The sequence below is a fragment of the Triticum dicoccoides genome, chromosome 2B (genome assembly GCF_002162155.2).
Source record: "Triticum dicoccoides isolate Atlit2015 ecotype Zavitan chromosome 2B, WEW_v2.0, whole genome shotgun sequence".
Classification (NCBI taxonomy): Eukaryota; Viridiplantae; Streptophyta; class Magnoliopsida; order Poales; family Poaceae; genus Triticum; species Triticum dicoccoides.
Window position 1 is genome coordinate 563495024 of NC_041383.1, and position 26664 is coordinate 563521687.

The 26664-nt window shown below is 44.2% G+C and overlaps 2 protein-coding genes and 1 long non-coding RNA gene across 4 annotated transcripts in view; 2 read left to right on the forward strand and 1 right to left on the reverse strand.

Annotated features, from left to right (window-relative positions):
• LOC119364870 (endoribonuclease Dicer homolog 4-like) overlaps positions 1 to 22449 on the reverse strand; it is a 39298-nt gene extending 16849 nt beyond the window's left edge. For both annotated transcript variants that reach the window (XM_037630432.1, XM_037630431.1), the window contains exons 1-11: positions 22202 to 22449; positions 21100 to 21277; positions 20813 to 20923; positions 20356 to 20496; positions 6916 to 6988; positions 3651 to 3715; positions 3422 to 3556; positions 3177 to 3305; positions 2105 to 2240; positions 980 to 1073; positions 481 to 673 (exon numbers count right to left, since the gene is read on the reverse strand). In XM_037630432.1, coding sequence (XP_037486329.1) covers positions 481 to 673; positions 980 to 1073; positions 2105 to 2240; positions 3177 to 3305; positions 3422 to 3556; positions 3651 to 3715; positions 6916 to 6988; positions 20356 to 20496; positions 20813 to 20923; positions 21100 to 21277; positions 22202 to 22449 — 1503 coding nt within the window. The remainder of the gene's footprint in view (positions 1 to 480; positions 674 to 979; positions 1074 to 2104; positions 2241 to 3176; positions 3306 to 3421; positions 3557 to 3650; positions 3716 to 6915; positions 6989 to 20355; positions 20497 to 20812; positions 20924 to 21099; positions 21278 to 22201) is intronic.
• LOC119364871 lies at positions 14542 to 15121 on the forward strand. Its single transcript, XR_005175216.1, has 2 exons — positions 14542 to 14862; positions 14977 to 15121. It is a non-coding gene; the product is annotated as an uncharacterized LOC119364871 (long non-coding RNA).
• Positions 22450 to 25817: 3368 nt separating the features above from the next.
• LOC119361009 lies at positions 25818 to 26585 on the forward strand (the record flags this gene model as incomplete). Its single annotated transcript, XM_037626414.1, has 1 exon — positions 25818 to 26585. A coding segment is annotated over one exon (522 nt), but the record flags the coding sequence as incomplete, so codon positions are not given.
• Positions 26586 to 26664: the final 79 nt, after the last annotated feature.

Below are 26664 nucleotides of genomic sequence, written 5' to 3' on the forward strand. Positions count from 1 at the left end.
CCCGTGTCAACCTTGTACATTGTAAGTGCCTACTCATTCAGCCGTTACAACATAGGAGCTCACTAACGTCCATCAGAAACAATTAGCCCATGGCCTAGTTAAACTGAATTTGGCTTATACTTGACTAAACTGCCGACTCGCCCACTCAACTGGTGGATCTCAGAGACTGTGTATGCTGGCCCTGATGTTGTATGCCAACCAGTTATATTCATAGTTAGGTGCGCACCAATAAGAAATTAAAAATCCACCTCGACAACAACCAAGATCAGTACGAGCCACCTAGTTATGATTATGCTCCCAGGTGTGCTCAATTACATATTTACATCACAAAAAATGTTAACTTACTCTTGAAGAAAGAGCAGGCCAAGAATAAATGCAGGATGTGACATACTCAAAATAGTTAACCAAAGAACATTTTTTATTGTCTTAGGAAGAATTCATGTAGAAGGTATGAATGCCTAATTACACCAAATATTATACCTCGCCAGAAGAGAAATTTTCAACAATAGCATCCATCTTCTGCCTTGACATGTTCTTTGGTCCCGAGTGGCGTCCCACAAGGAACTCACATTTCCAAAGATCAAGGCCTTTCAAATTTTGGAGGATATGTGCTATTGCTCTTGCAACAGTTATTCTTTTCACGAAAACTATGCACTTCATGTTTTCCTCTAGCCTGCTTATTGCAGAAACCAGAGCAAAATAAGCAGGATGATGAGAACAGATAGATGTTGAAACTTTCTCAAGTGGTTATAATTACAATGTTTGAATAGTGGTTTCCAGCTAGATTCTTCTTGCATTTTCACATTTTCATGTGGAAAATGTAAGCCGGTGGAAAGGAATTACTGCTACCCAATCAGTAACAAGATTTCGTTACACCCTAAATTAAGTACAGATACTCCGGTACCATAATGTGTCCGTATAAATCCAAAGCATAAAGAATGTTATGAAAAAAGATAGTAGCACTGACGAGTACGTTCACCTGTATCTCGAGAGAATTTTAATAAGAACCACAATTTTATTTGAGAAGAAAGGTTCTTCTAGCATCTCTAGATGAAATGAATCATCATGGGTACCTAGAAAGCACGTCTTGTCAGATTCGTGAAGGGCTAATCAGAAAAAAAAATGCATTTAAGATGGCAACTATTTCCAATAAAAAACCTTATCGAAAGGTACATATCCTCAACGATTCCAATACTGATTGTTATTAAGGAAACAGGAAGATGTCCAAGTTCTAGTTGTTAGCACAAAATCAAGCATGCTTTTGCAAATAAAAAACAATGCATTCAGAGATCGAACATGTTTATGTATGTGCAAAGGCCACAACACACGTCCCACCCATAAGCACTAAGCTTGGAAGGTAATCTCGTAAGCAATCCGTCGGCCCCCTGCCTTAGCCTACAGTCCTGCCCCTGCATGGGTAGTGCCCAGCAGCGTAGCTATGCCAGGCCTTGTTGAGACACCAGGGTTTCGCTACTTCCAAATCCACCATGTTGTAAGCATTCAATGACGATAACCTTTTACTTGCAAAGATGGAATGGATGTGACAGCTGATCGCCTCCAGTCTATGAACTCCTTGTCAATTCGATGGAGGTTGCTTTTGCAAATTTTAGTTTGAAGTTTTTCCCTAAATATTTATCTTTGGATTATAAGTACCACATATATAGAGTCCAGACACCTCTAACTGCAAAGCCAAATCCACTACCATCTAAAAATGCTAACGGCCAAGATGCAATGATGGTAGGCAGCAAATTTGAACAGGTGAAGCCCTGGCGTCGACTACTCCAGTATGATGCTAAAAGAAAACCTACTCCAGTATGTTTTCATGGAAAGTTTTGTAAGATATATTGTTATTTTAGGAAGATGAATGAGTTCATATTTCTCTTTTATGCTTTGAAAATTTTGGATGCCCGTTCTGAAATTCAAATAATGAACAGCATTACAGGCAGGATATCAAATCCAGCCAATAACCAGGACGATTTGTTGTTAAAAACTCAAAAAAAAAATCCACTGCCAGATTTTATAGGGAAGGTGGACCAGATAAATCTAGGAACTAACATAGGGGTAAAAGGAGAACAATTAGGCGAGAACTTGCATAACAACTCACCGTCTAATATGTTGCAATTCAGAACAGAAATTGCTTTGTTTAGGTAGTGATGCTTAAATCTGGTAGAATTGTCGTTCATGTCAGACTCCTTTCTGTCCAAAACATCACCATCAAATGAAAGGAAAGCCTTTGCAGCCTGCGCTAAAATCAAACAAAATAGGGAATAACACATCTGATGCTATCTTAAAAGGAGGCAACAAAAAAGTAAAAAAAAAACACTTGTACTACCTCCATTCCTAAATATAAGATGTTGGGGCAGTTTAATTTAAACTACCCCAACGTCTTATATTTAGGAATGGAGGTGGTATAACAAAGGAGAAAACAGTCAAGAACACTACAACTAAATAGCAAATAAAAGCATAAGCAAAGATTAAAGCAAGAAATATAGAATCCATGACAAACAAGATCATACATGCCTGCGTACACGTTATGCTCCCAACTTCAAAAGGTTGGACACTCAAACGGCAGCCAAGTAGAGGAGGAAAATCTGACTTAGCAGAGATTCGCCTTGGGCAGAATTTAGAGTCCGTTAGTGGGGAATCAGCACCTTAGGCGGATTTGAATTTGGAGTCAGTAGATGAGAAGGGCAGCTACCATTGTGATCCCCCATGTCGGGGGGGGGCTGCCACCACAGGAGAACTAACAAAATTTTCTTGCAATCTACGGAAACACCATGTATGAAGCACTTGTACATCCATAGGCTCGTAGTAAATCCACTCGGAACATTTGTTACGAGCTAAGTGAACATCGCATCGCATATGAACAATATAAACTTTCACCCAAAAATAGTGTTATTTCTAATTATTTCTAATTCTGTAACAAATTCTCAAGAAACATTCTCTATTAAACACAACACAATCTATTATTTATCTTGTATTTACGAAGTTCCTAAAATGGACGCTTTCACATAAAAGCGAGGAGCATCCGATAACAGCTCCCAAGCCACACCCCAAAAGAAAAAAATTGAACCAACTAACTGAAGAGAAAGGACGTTCCAAATTAGAGTGAATCAGACAAAAAGGCTTAAGGATATTTCATTATCAACGTATTTGATAAAACAGTGTCAACTTACTTGCAGAGCTCCAAACGAACCAAGTTCTTGCAAACAGAATACTAAATTTCCATGCAACCTCCCCAGGGACTTTAGTTTCTTCTGAGAATCCTTGAAATCGTATAGGCTCTCGCGTAGTATGCGTTCACTCTGTTTCAAACTCATAGAAATAACAAAAAGGAGATGAAAAAGAACAGAAAACATAAGCTTGTGTAATTGGAATTTGAAATAATAATAATCGACTATATAGCAGAACAAAACTTTACCTCAAGCTTTGAGCGATCAAGTTCTTTGTTGTAAGTTACAGTAAGATTAGAGTGACTAAGCGGGACATACGTGTACACCTCCATATCAGGAAAAGCAAGCACACTTTCCAGCTCTGCATTATCAACCGAACAGACCTATCCAACATGAGAGAAGTTTTGCAAAGACAAATGTCAATAAGTATTATACCTAAACCCAGCAGAACTCTTGGGGAACACTAGTAATATGTACCTTGGCATGCAATAATTCTTCAAGGCTGTTGATACATTTGGTGTAATTAAGCTTGTTAGACCCGCCTGTCATATAAAACATAAGAACAGTTGCATGACCACAAATGGTAAAAAAAAAACTTACATTGCAGGGAGTAGGCAACACTAGAGACCAACCTAATATTTCAAGTTAGTGCAATGCTAATCCAACAACTAATTTCTAAGATCCCTGGTAACAGCTGTAGCATTTTATGTTAATCTAAAAAAATGTGCCAAGGCTGCCATTGCTGAGGTGATTGCTGGGGTTTCCCTCAACCTACCCTTGCAATCTTGCCTCACCAGTAACCACAGCGGCTGATGCAGAGCTCGACCAATTGAGCTGTCCACCCGACTTGTGGCTGGCAAAGCCGACAAGCATGTCATGGGCAGCAGCCTACCCCATTCTTTGTCGCTCCAGTATAGGCCTAGATCTTGCCAAACATTAACTGGGACCATTTTGCTCTGAAGAAAGTGTAGACCTTCTTCCGGCTCGCTCACCATGGCAACACACGCATACAGGGCTTCCTATTCTGACGATGGTGGATTGGTTCAGCCTCCAGCCCTTTCTACACGGTGCCAGACAAGGTTCTTGTCCACGTCCTATTTAATTAGTTCCTGGTTTGGCATCTCAGCAGACAATCGGTCCTAGCCCGGTCTGGGGTGCTCTTTCACCGGTTCTGCGTCTTTTATGAGCAGTCCATAGCGCATCTGCACCATTCCATCCGCCAAACCTTGGTCCTCCTTGCGCTCGGTGCTTCTGAAAGCCAGAACCGATTGGTCTTCGATGGTGAGCATCTCACGCCACTCGCTGTTTGGAGGATGATCCTGGAGCACGCCGCCCTCTCGGATTTGCACTTCTCATATCGTCTCAGCAATGGCATGCTGGTCGAATGGTGCTCCCGTGTGTCTGGCATAAGTTCTCTTAGCTTGCCGCGTCGTAAATCTCCTTGTACATATCGAGTTTTTGTTCAATAAAAGTTTCACTTCAGGTGGGGGGTTCCCCTACCATTGCTCGCTAAAAAGAGTCCCAGCAAATCAATAGCGTATCACAAGTGTCATGTGCCTTTTGGCAATAGACATTGTAACAAGCAGGTAGAGGAACATGAGAAGAGGCTTGCAGAGCAGAAGGATTAAGACATAACAGCAAAAGGCGTCAAGGAATGGCTATAACTGTGAGAAATATGCAACTTGTATTTCCATGAGACCATAAGCCAATACACACACACACACACACACACACGTACAGGTGGCAAATATGCAGAAAAACTCTTATATATAAAGGGATCACGTAGCTAATATGTACAGGTGTAGTAGATATGCAAAAAATCTCTTATATATAATAGGGATTATGTAGTTAATATCTGGAAAAACATATACAGCTCTAAAACCCACAACCCCCAAACTTGTGGTGGATCAACACCACCTAATTTGGACAGGTAAAAGCTGTGTTGTGCTCTAGTTTGGGTCTTCAAGAAGAAATTCATCAACTGAAGCTGGGAAAACACATACTAAAGAGCGCAATCACTTGATCCTGCACGGGACCGCATGAAGCATCAGCGCCATATGCTTGGTAAGCTCACGCTTCATAGGGTCGCGCGCAATGTTGATAACACATGTATTGTCAGACAAAGAGAAGTTGGTGTAGTTACAGAAACACCAAAATCCTCGAGCAACCACTGTAGCCAAGTCAGTACTACTGTCAAGAGAATCATAGCTCGCAATTCGCCTCTACACTCGAACAGGAAACTACAGTATGCTTCTTTGTCTTACAGCCAATGAGCAAGCAAAATGTGATTGGCAGCCCTTCGGATAGCTAATCCAAGTAGCATTTGAATAGCATGAAGCTTTAGCAAACTGGAGCATTGAAAGAAAAGATGCAAGAGAGATCTCGCAGAAATAAAAGGAGGTGACTATAGTGAACCTGAAGGGGAGTGCTGACTCAGAATGTGACTTGATATGAAATATCTGGATGAATGACGGCTAGATAGACAAGACTGTCAACATGATGATGACAACGAGTTAAATTAGGAAAGGCTCACCTTAGAAGCTTGGAGATGGACATTGAGCTCCATCGGTCTCAACAGTCAACGATACACTCATCAGTAAGAGCAGCAAAAGGCTCACCAATAGAAGCTTGGGAGGTGGACAGTGAGCTCCATCGGAGTCAACCATTAACGTACATTCATTAGTAAGAAAAGCAAGAGGATCTTGGATGTACTTCTCTTGGGACATGAATAAGCCATCAGAGATAGAAGAAACCTCAATCCAAGGAGGTAGCGAAGAGGACCAAGATCAAACATAAGAACTGCTCACTAAGACGAGCCTTCTTTCCTCTTGGGGCATGAAGAAGCCATTAGAGGTAGAAAAAGCCTCGATCCAAGAGGCAACAAAGAGGACCAAGATCAGACACAAGAAACTGCTCACTAAGACGAGCCTTCTTTTCGCTTGGGATACGAAGAAGCCATCGGAGGTAGAAGAAACCTCAATCCAAGGAGGTAACGAAGAAAGTTCCAAGACCAGACATAAGAAACTGCTCACTAAGACGAGCCTTCTGCCCTCTTGGATATGAAGAAGTCACCGGAGGTAGAACAAACCTTGATCCAAGGAGGTAGCAAAGAGCACCAAGATCAGACACAAGAAACTGCTCACTAAGACGAGCCTTCTTTTCTCTTGGGATATGGAGAAGCCACTGGAGGTAGATGAACCTTCAATCCAAGAAGGCAGCGAAGAGGACCAAAATCAGGCATAATAAAGTGCTCGCTAAGACGGGCCTTCAAAAATGCAATGAACTCAAATTCATCTCCACTGATGATCATGTCATCAACATGTAGAAGACTGACCTCAGGAAAAAAGGTAGACAAAAAGCACAAGACTATTAATTAGGATTACACTAATTAAAACAATAATTATCCTATGCCAACATGACTGCGAACTACTAAGTCCTAAGGTACACAAAAATGCTATTGAAGTGAAAACAGGATGTGCATTTCTGTTCAAGGAGATCCACATAACTATCTAGAAAATCTGGCCACATTTACGATGCGATAAATAATTCCTAGAGGAAAAAATAATGGCTCCAAATTTAATTGCAAATAAGAGAGAGCAATACTATGTCCTAACTCTCAGATAACACAAAAGGTGAGATCAAATATCACGATTTCAAGAGAATGTGGTTGGTCACCAAAGGTAATTAAAAAACCATAACCGTGAAATGTTTCCTGATAGGACTGGCATTAGATTACAATTACCTTTTCCCATTACTGGTGAAGCAGTCATGCCAAAAATGCGAGGGGGCTTCACCATGTCATTATCGTAGAATTCCTGAAACAATGCTACAAATGTCTTTTAGACTGAACAGAGTTATCATGTAGAATTCATAAACAATGTTTCAGGTATATGATTTCCTGAAATAACGTTATTAATGTAGAATTCCTGAAACATGTTTTTCAGATTGCAACTTCTGTCGTTCACTGAATTTGTTAAACAATACTCCTTGAAAGCTGTCATTTTAGACATAGGTAGGGTCAAACTTTTGAAACTCTGACTACTATATTTAACAATAAAAAATATTCGGAACAGATACTTGAAAACCATATGCCTACAACTGTCTCAAAAAGTATCTACAGAATATATAATTTGCTAGGTTCAATGGAAATATTGCAATGCAAACTAGTGGTGCGAGTGTGATTTAGACGGTGCACATGTAAAGCCATATTGCAATGCAAAAGTGGCATCTTCTAGGAAACTAAAGGGGTAGTATTCAACACATATTAGCAGTCATTCAGTTTCTGCATTAATTAACTGCTTATTGTAATTAAAGTCAACTAGTTGTTCCAACTTCCAACTAGCAACGTGGTAAGACTGAATATCTGCATGACACTGACACTGTTTGATGATGAGATGACGACAAAGAAGCAGGAAACGAGTGGCCATTAGATTAATGGTCCATAATACAACCAAGCCAGCTCATGAGCGCTGCTTCTCTCCACCAGGTCGAAGCCAACCTCCCACGCCTCCCACCAGTTCGTCTGGTGCTGGTTGCACCGCTACCTCGGGCCCTTCAACGCCGTGCACTTCCCTTCGGCTCCACCAAGGCTGATGCCCACCTGGTGTTGGTCGACGTGTCGTCGTCCTCCAGGTCAGTCCTGCCGCCCTCACATCTTCAACAACCTTCCTTCCCACGATTCGTGATGCCTCCCTGCGCCTAGACATCACCTCTTTGCTCAGATTGGGCCTACGCCGAGACACCGCCCTCCTACGTCGCCTCTCATTGGCTCCGCCGCTCCCCGCCGATTGGAGCTCCAGTGACCTCCATTGTCAGCAGGCCATCCCTGGTCGACGGCTTCCTCGCACCTTTTCCTCCTTGCTCATGTTGCACCTCTACAGCAAAGGACAACTCATAGGACTGCTCGCCTGTTGACTCACACGCTGCTCTCCCTACAATGCTTGCCTAGTGTTGTTGCATGGCCCGTACAGGGCCCCTTGGCAGATTAGTTTTCTTCACAAAAAAAAAATGGCAGGTACAATGTCATCATCGGGTGTCCTTTCTCTCCCGCGCTATTCGATGATTCTTGACGGTGGTCATTTCATTGACTCGGTCTCGCACATGCACCATCCATCGGTGCTGGGTGCTCGTCGCTAGTTATTGTTCTTTACTGCTCCTCATCGGCATCTCACCTGCACAACCTCTCCTACAGACATGATGACTCCTGCTTTATTGGCTCGTGTGTGCTTCCTAGCTTCCAGCTTTTTATTTTTCCGTTGTGTCCACCAAGTCCGCAGCTCTTTCGTGTTTATCTGTCATGCTAGTTGTTGAAAGTATATGTGGATTGCCTAGCCCTTTCCATCAGGTCGGACTTTTGGTTGCGTTGGCTAGTGCATGAAGCTTAACATGGTATCAGGACTAAGGTCTTGAGTTCAAGTCCCAGCTTTCACAATTTATCTAAAAATGTTGTTCCCCCCTTTGTGTCCACGTATAGGCCTCTTGGGACATACCTCTGAGTCTATCCACGTGTTGACTTTCCACGTCACACTAGGAGGGGGTGTTGAAGTGTATATGTGGATTGCCTAGCCCTTTCCATCAGTTCGGAGTTTTGGTTGCGTGACAACGCAACCAAAAGCACCCCCTCTCACGTGTGACGCGGGAAATCAACACTTGAATAGACTCAGAGGTATGGCTCAAGAGGCCTATGGGGGCAGCAGCAATTTTTGAATAAATTGTGAAAGCCAGGACTTAAACTCAAGACCTTAGCTCTGATAACATGTTAAGCTTCATGCACTAGCCAACGCAACCAAAAGTCCGAACTGGTGGAAAGGGCTAGGCAATCCACATATGCACTTCAACACTAGTCAACAACAACAGCAACAACAACAACAAAGCCTTTAGTCCCAAACAAGTTGGGGTAGGCTAGAGGTGAAACCCATAAGATCTCGCAACCAACTCATGGCTCTGGCACATGGATAGCAAGCTTCCACGCACCCCTGTCCATAGCTAGCTCTTTGGTGATACTCCAATCCTTCAGGTCTCTCTTAACGGACTCCTCCCATGTCAAATTCGGTCTACCCCGCCCTCTCTTGACATTCTCCGCACGCTTTAGCCGTCCGCTATGCACTGGAGCTTCTGGAGGCCTGCGCTGAATATGCCCAAACCATCTCAGACAATGTTGGACAAGCTTCTCTTCAATTGGTGCTACCCCAACTCTATCTCGTATATCATCATTCCGGACTCGATCCTTCCTCGTGTGGCCACACATCCATCTGGCCACATCCTTTTAGTCGGCCAACACTCAGCGCCATACAACATTGCGGGTCGAACCGCCGTCCTGTAGAACTTGCCTTTTAGCTTTTGTGGCACTCTCTTGTCACAGAGAATGCCAGAAGCTTGGCACCACTTCATCCATCCGGCTTTGATTCGATGGTTCACATCTTCATCAATACCCCCATCCTCCTGCAGCATTGACCCCAAATACCGAAAGGTGTCCTTCTGGGGTACCACCTGGCCATCAAGGCTAACCTCCTCCTCCTCACACCTAGTAGTACTGAAACCGCACATCATGTACTCGGTTTTAGTTCTACTAAGCCTAAACCCTTTCGATTACAAGGTTTGTCTCCATAACTCGAACTTCCTATTTACCCCCGTCCGACTATCGTCAACTAGCACCACATCATCCGCAAAGAGCATATACCATGGGATATCTCCTTGTATATCCCTTGTGACCTCATCCATCACCAATGCAAAAAGATAAGGGCTCAAAGTTGACCCCTGATGCAGTCCTATCTTAATCAGGAAGTCATAGTCCTATCTTAATCGGGAAGTCATCAGTGTCGACATCACTTGTTCGAACACTTGTCACAACATTATCGTACATGTCCCTGATGAGGGTAATGTACTTTGCTGGGACTCTGTGTTTCTCCAAGGCCCACCACATGACATTCCGCGGCATCTTATCATAGACCTTCTCCAAGTCAATGAACACCATATGCAAGTCCTTCTTTTGCTCCCTATATCTTTCCATAAGTTGTCGTACCAAGAAAATGGCTTCCATGGTCGACCTCCCAGGCATGAAACCAAACTGATTTTTGGTCACGCTTGTCATTCTTCTTAAGCGGTGCTCAATGACTCTCTCCCATAGCTTCATTGTATGGCTCATCAGCTTAATTCCACGGTAATTAGTACAACTCTGAACATCCCCCTTGTTCTTGAAGATTGGTACTAATATACTCCGTCTCCATTCTTCTGGCATCTTGTTTGCCCAAAAATGATGTTGAAAAGTTTGGTTAGCCATACTATCGCTATGTCCCCGAGACCTTTCCACACCTCAATGGGGATACAATCAGGGCACATCGCCTTGCCTCCTTTCATCCTTTTTAAAGCCTCCTTGACCTCAGACTCCTGGATTCGCCGCACAAAACGCATGTTGGTCTCATCAAAGGAGTCGTCCAGTTCAATGGTAGAACTCTCATTCTCCCCATTGAACAGCTTGTCGAAGTACTCCCGCCATCTATGCTTAATCTCCTCGTCCTTCACCAAGAGTTGGCCTGCTCCGTCCTTGATGCATTTGATTTGGCCAATATCCCTCGTCTTCCTTTTTCAACACTAGTCACTAAACGTTAATCTGCCAGCCTTCTTTTCTGGTCCTTGTCCTTCTCTGTTCACTTCGCAGCATTTCCGGTCCTGGTTGTATTCTATAGGACTTCTGTAGCGTCCATTTGCATTGTCATCAATGTATTCCCATTCTCTTGTCGTCGAGATTCTTTCACCACCGTTTTCTTCAGCTACTTCATTTCCTTGATGTGTCTGTCTTCTTGGACCCATCTTCTCTTGATACTTATCTTGTATCTTCTCATGATGGGTTGTCTTCCTCTGATGCATCTTCTCACTACCCTCCTTTGGCTCAAACCATTGGATTCCAAATAATATATATTCTTGTGTTATATTTCTTCAAATGCAATGCCCGCCATTGGGGGGGGGGGAGGAGAGTTAGTACTGGTCTAGGTTTGTTTACGTATTCGTGTCAGTCTAGATTCTCTTCCTTGTACTCCATGCTTATTGTACTATATATTTGCCCCATGGGCTATGCAATACAATCAAGTTGCATCCATAACAAGATAGACAAGTGGTGAATAGAAGCCACATCAAGAAGAGTGCGAACATTGGTCATGTGGGCCACAGGAGCAAACATCTCGTTATAGTCATGACCTAAAAAGCACGGACATGCCAGGAATCGCCGAACTGCCGTCCTGATACGCGGGGATACGGGATACGGCGGGATACGGCGGGATACGCGAATTTTGGAGTATCCCCGAAATTCGAATTAAAAAAAAAGAAAAAATGACTGGGATACGCTGGGATACGCGGGGACACGTTAGGGATACGGCCTGGCCCAAAAACACACCCCCGGCCCAGCCACGGCCCAATATGTAACCCTATTTTGCAGGGTCTCCAGCGTGCCATACGAGCTGCTCCCTGCCTCCCAGCTCGAACAGAAGGAGCCGCCACCTTCTAGATCGAGGTTTCCACCACCCGGACTCGCCGCCGCCGGCGCCGGCGACTCCTGGATTCGACGGCGACCACTGGATCGAGAAGCAGCAGCAGTCTCTCTCTCTCCTCGCCTACTCGACTCCTCGCAGCTGTAGCCTGTAGGTAACCCAGCAGCTTCTCCATTCTTCAACCTCTTCCTCTTTTATTCTTCAGATTCAGATTTTGTTCCATTGTTAAGGGATTAAGCTACTGGGTCTGGATGCTTGCTACTTGCTAGCTTGTTGTTGTTGCTACCTCTCTGCTTGTGCTGCTGCTGTTTGTTATGCTGTTGCTGCTTGCTTGTGCTGCTTGGGCTGATGCTGCTGCTGCTAGCCTGCTAGTGCTACTGCCTATTTCTGAATTTAACAGCTTGTGTTGCTGCACACTTGTTGATAGGTAGCAACTAGCAAGTGGCATGGCATCTGGGAGCGCCACAGCTGGTAGCCAATCGTCCGTGGGTGAGAGTGAAGGCCGTCTTGGTCCTGGTGCTGTAGATCCAAGGTATCCTCTGTGGGCTTATGTGCAGAAGCTTGTACCAGAAGAAGCAAATGGTGATGGTGCAGCTGTTGCCTCTGGTAGCCGTGGAGGAAACGCCAAGTTCCGCTGCAATTTCTGCAAGAAAATTTACCCAGGCAGCTATTCAAGAGTGAAGCCTCATCTTCTTCAGATAACAAAGAAAGATGTAGCTACATGTGACAAAATACCACATGCTGCCTTTGAGCAACTTTGCAAGGAAGATAGAGCAGCTGCTCAACTCCTTCAAAATGGTCCAACCAGGCATACAATTCCTTTACCCCCTATGATGCATCTGCTCCAACAAGAAAACGAAAGCAATCAGCTATTGCAGAGAGTTTTAATGCTGAAGTCCGGCAACAAGCTGATGCTCATATTGCTAGGATGTTTTACACTGCAGGTGTGCATTCTTTTCTTGTCAAACATGGATAGATTTATCATTTATGTGTTGCTGATTTGTTGAATGCCGAGTTGCTACCTTGGTGGTTTCGTGTATATTGTAGGGCTTCCATTCAATCTTGCAAGGAACCCTGACTTTAGGGCAGCCATGAGCTTCATTGCAAACAGCAGCTTGGGTGGGTATGTGCCTCCAGGATATAATTCATTGAGGACAACTCTTCTTGATCAAGAGAAGAAGCATATTCAGAGGAGCCTAGAGCCTATTAAATCAACATGGCCTTACAAAGGAGTGACCATTGCGACGGATGGGTGGTCTGATCCTCAAAGGCGGCCCATTCTAAACTTCATGGCTGTGACAGAAGGTGGTCCAATGTTCCTAAAAGCAATTGACACCGAGGGAGAGGTAAAATCTTTGTACCTACATAATTTACTTTGTCCTTTGTTCCTTTTAGTTGCATATATTGCTTGCTGACTTGTCTTCATTGCTAGATTAAAACCAAGGAATACATCTTTGAGAAGCTAAAGGAAGTGATCGAGGAAGTTGGAGTTGAGTGTGTGGTTCAAGTGGTGACCGACAATGCTGCAAACTGCAAAGCTGCTGGGTTGATGATTGAAGCAAAGTACAAGAACATATTATGGACTCCTTGCATAGTGCACACTCTCAATCTTGCATTGAAGAACATATGTGATCCGAAGAACAACGAGGGAGACAATTTCCATCTTTGGTTCATCAAAGAGGTGGCTGAGGAAGCTTCTTTCATCAAGAACTTTGTCATGACTCATAGCATGAGGTTGTCTATGTTCAATGAGTTCAGCAAGCTCAAATTTCTTCAAATTGCAGAAACTAGATTCGCAAGTGTCGTGATCATGCTCAAGAGGCTTCTATTGATCAAGGATGCACTTGTTCAAATGGTTGTCCATCCTAATTGGGCTGCTTATAGGGAGGATGATACAGCTAAAGCTCAAAGGGTTAAGGAGCTTATTCTCAATGATATTTGGTGGGACAGAATTGGATACGTTGTTTCTTTCACCGAGCCTATTTATGCAATGATAAGGTTGGCTGACACGGACAAGCCATGTCTCCATTTGATCTATGAAATGTGGGATTCCATGATAGAGAAGGTAAATGATTAGTTGTTTCATTACATTAGCATGCTGTTTTCATTTGTGGAGTATGCTGATTTTATTTGTTGCTTCTTTCATAGGTCAAAATGCCCATCTATAGGTTTGAAGGAAAGGAGGAAGGTGACGAGTGTATCTTGTATGACATTATTAAAGAGATCCTTGTTTCCCGATGGACCAAGAGCAATACCCCTTTACATTGTCTTGCTCACTCACTAAACCCAAGGTATAATCTTCATTGTTTCTCTTTCTCATTGTCTTGCCCACTCACTAAACCAAGAGCAACTTGAACATGCTTGCTGATTTTATTTACTTCATATTATAGGTACTATAGTCCAGCTTGGATTAATGAAGTCCCTGGCCGTATCAGCCCCAATGATGACCATGAAGTTACAGAAATGAGAAACAAGTGCTTTCCGAAGTTCTATCCAGATCAAGAGGATTTCAAAACCATCAAGAAGGAATTTGCTGATTTTGCTCTTTTCATGAATGCCTTTGAAAATCCAGATTCTATTGAAGATAGAGCTGATTTTGAACCTAAACAATGGTGGGGCACTCATGGGGTCAGCACAAGGCTACTAAATTTTTTGGCATTGAAGGTACTTGGGCAGCCTGCATCTTCCTCTTGCTGTGAAAGGAATTGGAGCACATATGGTTTCATCCATAGTTCTGGAAGAAACAAGCTAACACCTGCTAGAGCTTCTGATTTGGTGTACACACACAACAATCATTGCCTTCTTTCAAGGAATTCTCAAGCATATAAAACTGGGCCAAGCCGAATGTGGGATGTTGGGGGTGATGGAGTTGAGTCATTTTCTGGTGTTGGCATGCTTGAAGCTGCAGATCTTTCACTTGATGAACCAGAATTGGAGGAGGAAATCATTGGTTCTCTCACTTGAGTCTACTGCCAATCTGCCATTCGCTCCTTCAGCCATGAGAGAATGAGACTATCAGTCATTCTCTCCATTTATGTAATCGACTTATGAACTACCTATTTGCCATTTGAACTTTATGTGTATGAGACTTTGTGGCCATCTGAGCCTTGCTATTTGTGTTCTATTTAAAATATGGTGTTGAGAACTTGAGAGTTGAGATTGCCAAACCATTCTGCAATTGGGAGCGAAATGGCATTGCAAATTGGGTAAGCAAAGCAAACATCTTTTTTACCGTTTTCCATGTGTTCTTGTTGTGGGACAGAATATATCTTCTACTCTTCTAATCTTCTTTACAATTTGTGTTTGATGTGTTTTGCAAGATGCAACTTGCAATGAGATGGGGGGACGAGGATCGATCAAGCACTTGATAAAAGAGACACCAAATGGGGCAGTACTCTAGTCTATTCTTTATTTTGATCTATTTCTCTTTAATTTTCTGTCTTAACTCTATATTACATGGCATATTTTTATTTTATTTTATATATACTCGCCGTATCCCCGAATGGCTGTTTTTGGAAAATGCCGTATCCCGTATCCCCGTATCCGTATCCCCGTCTTTCCGTCCCCGTGTCCGTGCTTTTTAGGTCATGACCATGCTCCTGTTGTAAGCCACGAGCCACAAGACAAACCTTGTAACGCTCAAGAGAACCATTAGAGTGAGCCTTAACCTTGTCGGCCCACTTGATGGGACGAACACGGGAGGAAGGGAAACAAGTAGGGGTATAAAAAAAGTTTGAGCTCCATGAACTATTCGAGTTCGACTCGCTTTCGGATCGGCTCGAGCTCGGCATGAGCACTAAATGAGCGAGCTTGAGCTTTGGGTCAAGCTCACAAGCTTATCAAGCTAGAGCTTGAACAGTTCAACAAGGCTTGTTTGGAGGTAATTTTGCCTGAGTTGAGCTTGAGCCTACTCAAGCTTGGTTGAACTTAATCATTTTTTTTATTTTTGTGGACATTATTTTGTTATAGTGCAAACTCACTTGATCGAGTCGAGCTCAAGCCTACCCGAGCTTTGTTATGCTCATTGTATTTTTATATGCGGGAACAGTGACGGTGCATAAACCCGTCAGTGCCCTAGTAGGGTAGCAAAAGTGGCCGGAAGTACCAGATCCGACGACGCACAAAGAGTTTACCTAGGTTCGGGCCTCCGGGAAGGAGTAACACCCTACATCCTGTTTGTGTTTGTATTCATGGTGGGATACCTCATGTGAGGGTTACAATGAGGGATGGAGTATGAGTCTACCGAGAGTATGGTTCTACGGATGTAGATTGGAATGAAAGCCCCTTAGGCCCCACCTTTTACATGAGGTGATCCAATCTGGCTGTCGTCATATGGACTTGGGGACCAAGATAGTCTCTAGATGCATATTTGATCCTCCGGGCTCCTTATTGCCAGATCGTTGGTGGGCCTCCTGGGCCCCGTGGCAGGCCTGTTGTCGAGCTCCCCTTCGAGAAGCCACCCCTGGTGTATTACACCGTCAGTAGGCCCCGAGTGTGTTTGGGGTTGGAGTTCCTTGGTCTTCAGGAAAGAGAAACCCAGGCGAGCTCCTTGTATCTTTGCTAGTTATCAAGGCTTGTCCTTCGGTAGCTCAGCCTTGAAGGACCCTTCGGGTCTGCCCATCACGAGACTTCCAAGATGCCATCTTTGTTGATGGGGGCGAATAGCGAGGGCTCCAGGAGTTCGGAGCTCTTCGTCAAAACTTGCGCCTAGCCGGGGCCTCGGGCTTAACTCCATCTGCGGGGCTTGTCTGAGCCGGTGCAACCTCAAGGTGTTGTAGCATGGGGGTTCCTTGGAAGTCGCGGCTTCGCAAACTGATGTTTGACGTCAGGCCTTATGTGAATGGGAACGTCACAAGCCAGCCCTGGCTTGTCTTGACATATCAGTAAGGAGGACCGTTGAGGCACCCATCGGTTTTGCATCGAATCGAAATGATGATAGTGCCTGGATCCCCGTGCCCACATCTGTGAATGGGAAACTGCTGAGGACGTGGGACATGTGGCATGCCGCAAAACCCGTCGATTCGGTTCACTGCGGTGGGTAGAGGAAGGGGAAAAGAGGGTAATTTCCTCCTCCTTCCTCCTCCGCTTCCAATCTCACTCTTCTGCCTTCCTGCCTTCTCCTCCATTGCTACAACCCACAACTCACACCTTTCGCCCCTTTCCTCGAACCTAGAGAGATGGCCAAAGGCTGGTCCGGTAGCGGTTGAACACACGCTTAGAGCACAGCCCAGGCGGTCCCATGGAGCTCCGGTTATGGGTCCAATCGCGGTCGAACACGCGCTCAGAGTGCGCTATTGAGACTCCCATGGAGCTCAATGTTCACCTCCATGCTACCGATGGTGACTCATTGCACAATCAGATGTCTTATCGTCATCCTGTTGGGAGTCTTATCTATCTAGCTGTCACTCGTCCGGGTACCTCCTATCCAGTCCATATTTTGAGTTAGTTTGTCTCTGCTCCCACTTTGGTTCACTATAGTCACCTCCTTTGTGTTCTCCAATATCTTTGTGGCACGATCTCTCATTGTCTGTTCTTTCCCTGCTCCGATTCATTACAGCTTTAGACCTATTCAAATGCTACGTGGGCTAGGCTCGGATCACCGTTCACTTTCTGCTTACTGTGTTTTCTTCGTGGTTCTCTCATTGTCAGGAAGACGACGAAACAGACTGCAGTTTCCCATTCGAGTGCAGAGGCTAAGTTATGGCTCTTTTGGCAACAAAGGTGACTCGGGCACGATAGTTACTTCAGGAGTTTGGTGTTTCTGTCACTACAAATACTCTGCTCTACACCCACTCTAGTTTTCTCTGACAACACACGTGCTATTAGCATTGCGCGGGACCCTGTGAAGCACGAGTTCACCAAGCATATTGGTGTTGATGCTTCTTTCGTGCACACTGGTGTGCAGGATCAGGTTATTGCTCTTTAGTATGTGCCTTCCAAGTTACAGTTGGCAGATTTCTTTATGAAGGCCCAGACTAGAGCACAACATGGCTTGTATCTCTCCAAACTCAGTGTTGTTGATCCACCATAAGTTTGAGGAGGGGTGTTAAGTTATATATTTAGCCATGTACTTGTATTTTCCCTGCTCTGTAGCGGGTTTTCTGCTTATTGTACCGCGCCTGTACATGTATATATACTGGCCTAGGGCCACCTAGAAATACAAGTTGTGTATTTCCTAACAATGATAAGCGTATAGCCACCTTGTAGTTCATAAACCTTATGACAGTAAACAACGACAACATCATCAGCAACCTTGGCAGCAACAATCTAATGCCGAGTGGCACCCGGGACAAGAGTTGATAGCGTAGGCTCGACAGGAGCAACATAGCACATCGGACAAGAGACCTCGCCGAAGAGAACACCCAAGAGAAAAAGACCACGCAAGTGAATGCACATGCAGGCGACAAACTCTGTGGTAGTTAACACTTCGAAAGTCATCAGGCAACAAGGGGTGGAAATGAAGTCCTATTAGGAAGACATTGCACTTTTTCTAGAATAGAGCAAACTGGCTCAACTCGATCTGAGAATGGAGACATGTAGTGGGGCTCGCTTGGCCACGGGAGGAGTTACGCGGGTGGGAAGGAAGGGCAACAGTGGCCGGTGAGGCTACAATGTGAGCAACAACCTGGTCAATAGACAAAGATGACCCAAGAATCGCGACGATCGTGCGAGGGTGAGCGGAGTCAGTGGCACATGCCAGGTCAAGGAGGATGTCGAGGGCTTCGAGGAGACAATTGCATCCGCTGGTCTGAAGGCAGGAACGGCCTAGAATCGACAATGATGGCGCGACCTAAGGGAGGAGTCCTGATCTACTGCACGCCCTAGAAGGCAAGCAAACAACGGGAGGCTTGATTTGGATGAGGTGCGAGCTAGGCAAGGTGATACTGGTGATGCCTTCATCTACAACTAGGATGTCCCCTTCCTAGAGTGATATGAAAAGCAATGATGACGAGGTGGAGATCAGACAAAATTGATAAGAGAATAGAAAAAAAAGGCCGAAACTGATCAAAGTACGAGTTGCGGCCGCAGAGAAAAAACTCTAGGCCTTGATACCATGCAGGAAATATGCAACGTATATTCCCATGAGACCATAGGCTATATATGCACGCATATGCGCGGTACAATATGTACAAAACTCCATATATAACAGGATATTACATGGCTAATATATACAAGTCTAATATGTGTAACTTGCTACACATACTCTCGTAGTTACATGAATGCTAGTGCTTCTTTGAGTGGAGGAATCTCTCTAGGAATTTTGGAGGATTTCAATCCATAGGAACCTCATATGGATTGCATCCCTACGCCCCGATTTCATAGGATTTCGAGCAAAAGGATATATATGAAAATTTCCTTTGTACCTTGCATGCACCTTCTCTCAATATTCTCACAAGATACCTATGGAACATTCAAAGAGTATGCTGCAAATTCCTATGCTTCGACTTCCTATAGGATTCAAGAAGTCATGACACTCTAATCCTATGTCTTCCCTATACTTGTCTTTTGAGAATCATGCAATCCAAAGAGGAACATTCCTTTATTATGTATCTCTAATCATTCAACGAGTATGTGTTATGCGTGTATTGTTGGAGATATATGCAAGAGTTAATCATAATGATGATTATAATTTTGTGAGTTCATGATTCAATGCACAACATGTTCCTTGAACAATATCAGTAAGACGAGTAGTCGTTCTACCATATGCATGTACTGTATATGTCGTATACATGCCTAGGTATATGCAAGCCCTAGGGCCCATGGAGCTCACCGACCTACTTGGGATATGTTCCTAGTTCATACAAGGAAGCCTTGCGGGTACTTGGAAAGAGACCACGAGTCCTACTCGTGAATAGTCTAGAATCCTACTTGTGCATGGAGGGGGATGCCTACTAGAAGGAGATGTGGCCACCGCCATACCATAGGTATATAAAGGAGGCCAAGACCGCAAAAGAGGAGCAACTTGATCATTTCCACAAGAGACGGAAACCCTAGAGATCTAGAGTCATTACCTAGTTCGTCCATAGTAGTCATCGAGTTGCATATCAACTCGACAGATTCCCTCATTGTAACAGCAATTGTACTCCCATCTCGAGATATAATCCAAGCAAAGCAAGAGTAGGGCCATTAACCGTCTCGAGAGGGGCTGAACATAGGCAAATCATTGTCTAGTGATCCCAGGTGGCCCAAGCGTAACTTCGCGGCCAAACAAATCATGTACAAACATTGTATTGTTGTGAGGCATCAGCATAATTATCCTTGAATAGTATGGATGACAAGTATTCAACTTGTTTGTGTTATCTTAATAATTATAGTTTTAAAGTGATCCTTAGTTGGTAAACATACAATAACACATATGTCGACGAACATATATATTGGTTAATGACAAAATATATGGAGATATCGAACCAGTAACATAGACATGTTATTTTCATTTAATTCTCCATTTATTACAAACTTGACCTACACGCATGAATTCTCCCATCAGCATGCACCAAACAATTTAAACTCCAATAGTGTTTTATTAACAACGGTGGCATGTGGATGTAGTTTTATTGAGACGAGTTCAAGTGCAAAGAAAATTCAATGATGCAATGCTACCATTGGGTGGCCAAGAAATGACAAATCTAATTATTCCATCGTATGAAGATAGTCTGTGCATTGCAAATTGTACTGCAGGAAGAAGATCTTAACACTACCTTCATAATTTGTGCATATGGATGCCGCTTGTGTGCTTGTGCGTGATGGCATTCATCGAATATCAGAAGTGCAATTGAGTCCATCTTGATGAAACAATGCCGCAAACTATGCAACAAAATCTGGGGAGTCATTACAAGAACCTGCAGTGGCATAGAAAGTGATGCAAATTAGGTGCAAAACTATGCACCGAGTAGAACGAAACTCTATCATATTTTGACAAAAATGGATGTGCAGATTATTAGACTGATGGGTCTGTTGTTTACATGTACGCAGAATTAAAGACCTCTAATTCACAAGAAATTACACGGGTGTATTCATTTATCTCTGGGTGAAAGTTAGCTAAGTACTCAGGCGTCATAAACTAATTTCTGATAAGGCAAATAGCCCCTTACAACATTTTCCAAGCTGGAATGTCATTGTGATTGACCTGCAAGGAGAATGTCGAGCAAACCTTACCTCAGATTCCCCCATCTCTGTCTCCCAGTCCTCATGATTTCTTGGGTTTTTACCATCCCCATAGTAACTTTGAACTCTGAAATTGGTGGAATTAGCAATCACCGTCGCTTGCTGTAAAAAAGGAGAGCGGTTTTGTTTTCAGAGAAGAAGAGCATGAATTAAACATGTACAGTTGTGCTCAGTCTGGAAAGTGCAGTTATAACCTCGAGAGAAATTATGCAGTCGCGTGCCCAATTACATAACTTATCCTAAAAATGTGATGTGTGCAAAGTTAAACAGTAATCTACCTGGAGAACAAGGGGGACTGTCGGGGCGAGGAAGATGCAGACATCACGTCTGGGTTTGCGAATGAGATGGCCAAGCTCGTATATGAGCAACACGGCTATATGGGTCTTCCCGCATCCCGTGCCTAGGTACACTATGATGTTCTCCTCGAGAGCCCTCTTGCAGAGATCCAACTGATACCTAAAGCACAAGATATAATGTTGTTATCCAAAATCTGTATAATGAAACAGAGTAAGATATAATGTTGTTAGCCGATCTTAGTATTGTTAATGACACAATGTAATCATTGATCAACAGAAGCTTTGCAACACACCGCCAATTGTTTGTCTGTGACACTGACAAATAAAGGCGGAGTAGCAGAAAGTACAGCACTGGGGATTCTATCAAAGAAAAGGACTGTCGCCAGACTAGGGATGGGAGGTACTGCAGAGACACCACGAAATCTCGGTCAACTATTATTAGTCCATTTATTCATCGGCATGTTCTCTTAACAGGCGCCCTGCATTGTCAAGGTGTAACTGCGACAGGTTTGATGTGCCCCACCTACCGCTATCATAGAAACTGGAGAGCGACCACTGGGAAGATTGGCAGAGCTTTCCCAAAGCAAGTCTGCGACAGGATCGAATCGTAGAGATTAAGAATGGGGATCGCGTTCCGAACAACTAGTACACGGAGCATTAAACTGTGCGCACAGATAGCAATTAAACTGGAAGCAATTTAGAATTAATCACAACTGATGGGTCATTTAATCAGATAAATCGACACGAAATGGGGAAGAAATCGAAACAGTGGACTGCAGAGCATGAACTGCTAAATCTAACATTATCTATAATCAACAGCCAAAAACAACAAGCGCATCACGAAGCATTTGAAACCCATCTAAAACCTCCAAGAGCTCCCAAATCAGCAACGGGGGCATGAACCAACCCCCAGAGGTTGAAATCTTCGTGAAACAAACAGGGGTGACTGACTGTGGTTCCGCTCGGAAGCCCCGCTGCTTCGCCCCAAACCAAATCCGCAGCATGCGAGACACCGCGGAATCGCAGGAAATGAGGTGGGGAACATAAGGAGGAGGAGGGGACGCGGTCGGGTTAGGGAGCTTACTTGCGCGCGATCGTCCTCGGGTCCTTGGGCTCGCGCTCCCCCGCGCTCGCCGCCGCGGTCGAGATGTCGCCCATGGCGGAAGCTTCGCGCGGAAGCGAGGCTCCCTCTCCCTCTCCTGTTTCTCTCTCCTGTGTGCCCCGGGGCGCAACTGCTGGGCGCCGCGGAGGAGGCTGCAAAGCGGGGGGAGAAGGACTGCTCGGGGAGGACGAGGAGTCAGTCGGCGAGACGGAGATGCGAAAAGCGCACATGGTGATGAAGGGAAGGGGGGCCGAGCGGGTCGTGTCGAGTCGAAATGGGAAAGGGTTCTCGCGGAGCACGAGAGCGCGCAGCGGACGCGTGGGACCCACTGGTCGAATCCGTGCTCGCTGACGGCTGGGGCCACAGGCACGATGGGACACGGGCAGGACGGAGACGGAACTGTCATAGGGCTCTCCTCGTCCTCGCAGGGCGTGCGACGTGCGTGCAATAGACGCGGTGTGAGCGGTACACAGTAGTACGTACCAGACGACACACGCAGTCGGGATCTAGCCCGTGTGCCGTGCGGGGGCGAGGAGTCATCTGGGCCCAGGTGATCAGCGTCATGCGTGCGGAGCTGCGGTAGAACAGTAGTACTACAAGTCCAGCGGCTGGATGTTGCTGGCTTGAATGCGAGCGCTTTTTTTTTTTAAGGAAACTTGAATGCGAGTAGATGGTTCTGTGACTTCTGTCGGTGATAAAGCATCTCCGATGCTCCGTACTGGGCAACCGCTGCAGCAGTTTACTGCTTCCTCTACCAGAGGGGATGTCAAAACTAAAATCAAATAATTCAAATGCTAAAGGGCACATATGTGTGTAAGCCCACATTGCTAAGAAAACGCAATCATTTACTGATGGTATTTCTAACAGATTCTATAAACTTAACTCCAGAAAACACTTACTAGGACTTTCCTGCAAAATGTAGGCATCGACAAGTTCTCAATTAGCATATCCCTAAATGTAACTTGCAATACTTTTTGCTGTGTTAATTTTCACCTCCTTTTGCATATCAAAAATCAAATTCAGGTACATTTTCACATTACTGCAAAACTTACGACGAGGGAAAGGAAAATGATTATATGGCCCTTCTGCCAAACACCTTGTGTGTGTCGCCAGTCGAAGAGCACGATGGTCGTGCGTCTCTCCTCCATTTGTCTCTCCTCCAAGGAAAGGCGCTAGGGTTTCTGCCTATCGTCGGCGCCGCCGCCGATCTGCCACGTCTCTTGTGGCCTGAGGGCCACAGGTGCGCGGTGGATTCTGGCCCTTGCCAGCGGGAGGGCTCTGTTTTTGTATACTTCTTCAAGTTTTGGTAGAGTTTTTGTTCTTCTCAGGAAGACGAGACGGCGGCGGCTTCTTGAAAATGGAATAAGGTTCTCCCCACCTAGCTCCCGTCCCGGTGATGCGTCTAGCATCGTCGGAGAATGTGTGGAGGTGTACCAGCGATTGTACATGCGCCACCGCCTCCATGACATCATCACCGGCATCTTTCGTGAAGGCACCCATTGGCAATTCGCATGGCAACAGACCACAAACCCTATTTCGCACACAAGGACTATATAAATGAGAAGAAAACCCTTTGGTGACAAGAGTCGCACATCCATCGAGTCATCCCTTCACAGGCGCCACCACTCCCATCGCGATCTACAATAGCCATATCCATATCCATCTCCGCCTCTGAAGTCCCCATCTCCATAGCCATTATACTTGTAATCGAGAGTACTTCGCATACAACAACAGTGTAAGACTATTTAACCATTCATCTTCAAGTACTATCTTCTACTCCCTCCGTCTGGAAATACTTGTCATAGAAAATGGTTGTATCTAGACTTGTTTTAGTTCTAGATACATCAATTTCATTTATTTCTAGGACAAGTATTTCCGGACGGAGGGAGTACAATGTTTTTTCCTGCGAATAATTTGCGATGTGTGAGTAGTCCTTTCAGGCTAAAGGTTGGGGTCTAGCCTCGTTTCCCTATGTACTCATGTAATGGGATTGTTACTTTATTTTGAGCAATAATGTTGTTTCAATGTGTTGTGCAACGGTTGTGTCCCTTGTCTCTACCTAGTCGTAAGGCCTTGCAGATACCCGGGATACCAAGGATTGGTCAAGGAGAGGTTAAGTGCAAACATGAGCAGAAGGCCATGCCAAACTTTGTTGTCAATAAGATTAGTATGGTAGTTGAAAAGTATTCTCTCGGTGTACATACGATGCAGTCATTAAACACCCGATGTGTTGGTATAGTCATTAAAGGCAACAAGAAGTGGAAAGCCAATTGATGGTGCTAAGAAACTTCTAGACGACATGCAAGAAAACCAAGCCAGTGGCATGCTGTTAGATCTGCTACATGAAAGGCAAATCCAGCCACCGAAGAAAAAAATGAAGAGCTTACGGCGAAGGTTGAAGAACTTACATGTATGATCAAAGGTAAAGAAGAAATTTCTATAAACGTTATTTAATGTTGAGATTGATGATGTTAATTTTATTGCTCGTAAAAAAATACAATCTTGGTTGGAAGAGCCAAAATTATGCTTCTAATTTTCCTAGAACACTATATCCTAGTAATCAAGGAGCATCAAACACAATTATAATGGAGCGACATTTTGATATCCATAGCTCTTCAAAGTTAATTAATTAATTATTTTATTTTTCTTGTTAACAAGCACGGGTAGTTGTCAAAATCAAAAAATAGAGTTTTTTAGTCCTAATGTCCTCAAGTCAAGGCTCTCGAATGCTAGCTTTGCTTGTAGCGCATCTAGAATAGGTATAGCTGAGTTCTCAAGATTATGCCAAGAAGTGATATTTGTTAATTAAGATTTGTAGTGTACAAATGATCATTGGTCGGAGGATTATTCATCTTTCCGAAAGGGAAATGCATCTCTTTGAGGAAGCTAAAATTTTAGCCGTATTTTCTTTATAGGTGTTAACTAACTTAATAGCTGAAATTCGAGCCGAAGGTCAGGTAGATCATTCGTAGGCCAGCAGAGTTGTCAGAATTCCTTGCAGATGTGATAAATGGTTCATAAGGCATGCGTAAAGCAATATCTTGTAAGTTCTCATGATAAGTTTTGGCATAATCGTAAAAAAAAATGCGTGAACACATTTTAAAAATGACATAGACATTTTCTGTATGTTATGAACATTTATGAAAAATTGCGCGAACACATTTTTACATTTCATGAACATTTTTTAAAGTTGCTATGAACATACTTTAAAACGGGTGAACATCTTCTAACTGTCATGATTTTTTTTCAGTGGTATGAACATTCTTAAAAAATTGCACGAAAAGTTTACATCTTCATGAACATTTTTTAAGTGTGTAAGCATTTTATAAATGACACAAACGTTTTTTAATGGTATGAGCAGTTTTGAAAATTACGTGGCTTTTTACATTCGAGATATTTTTGATGTAAGTTGCTAAAAGATGAATTAAATTCATTTTTGATATATATATATATATATAATGGGATTATATAAAAAGAAAAGAAATTAGAAAAAAGATAAACGAAAAAAGAAAACCCGTACTGGACATAGCCCATTTACGGGGGCCCTCTGAGGTGAGGCTCTCGGAGGAATCAGTCTTCTTCCTGATATATATCTTCGCCTGATCCGTGCGCCAGGTACCGGATAGGAAGTTTTTCGAGATCAATCAAACCGCAGATGGCGAGTTCGTCGGAGAAGGCGCCTTCCCCTGCAGCGGCGGATCTGCCGGAGCGAGGTAAGATTACGGTGGCCAGCGGCAAACCAAAGGGGAAGACGAGGAGGATGACGCAGGAGGAGATCGACAGCTGCATCCGGTACAAGGGCGTGCGCATCCCCATCGACTCCGTCCGCAGGGCGAGCAAACTGAGGCTGGCCCTCACCAACCTCGACGACCTCGGCAGCCTCCCGGTGTCCCCGGACGAGCTGGATGACTACGTCACCAACATGATCCGGGAGGTGAACGCGATCGAGGATGACTTCCAGAAAAAGAGAGACGAGATCGCGAAGGAGTACTACGCAAAGGGCTACGTCGAGCGCGAGGTCAGCGACGACGACGAAGCAGGAGGCAGCGACCCCCGTGTGGAGATGGGCTCGCCCTCGCCCATTTCCGGAAGCACCGTAACCGTAAGGAAGCTCAACTGAACGAGCACATTACCAGACTGTCCCTGATCTCGATCGGCGGTGCTTTCGAATAAATCGTCAGTCTGGTAAACGATGGATTCAATAGTATGAGCGCTCCTATAGCGCAATAATAAAATTTCACTATGTCGGCAGCAATCATTTTTTCTTAATCATCCTTTTTGAATCATTGATCTAGAGTAGTTGATTTGTCTGATTCAGCTTGTATTAAATGGTTGTGCTATGTATTCCATCTCAACATATTGATCAGCAAGGAGTCGAACCAGCGATCGCTAATGCCTCCAATGTTGGAGGTGCGAGATAAACGGATTTATGTTTTTTATTTATG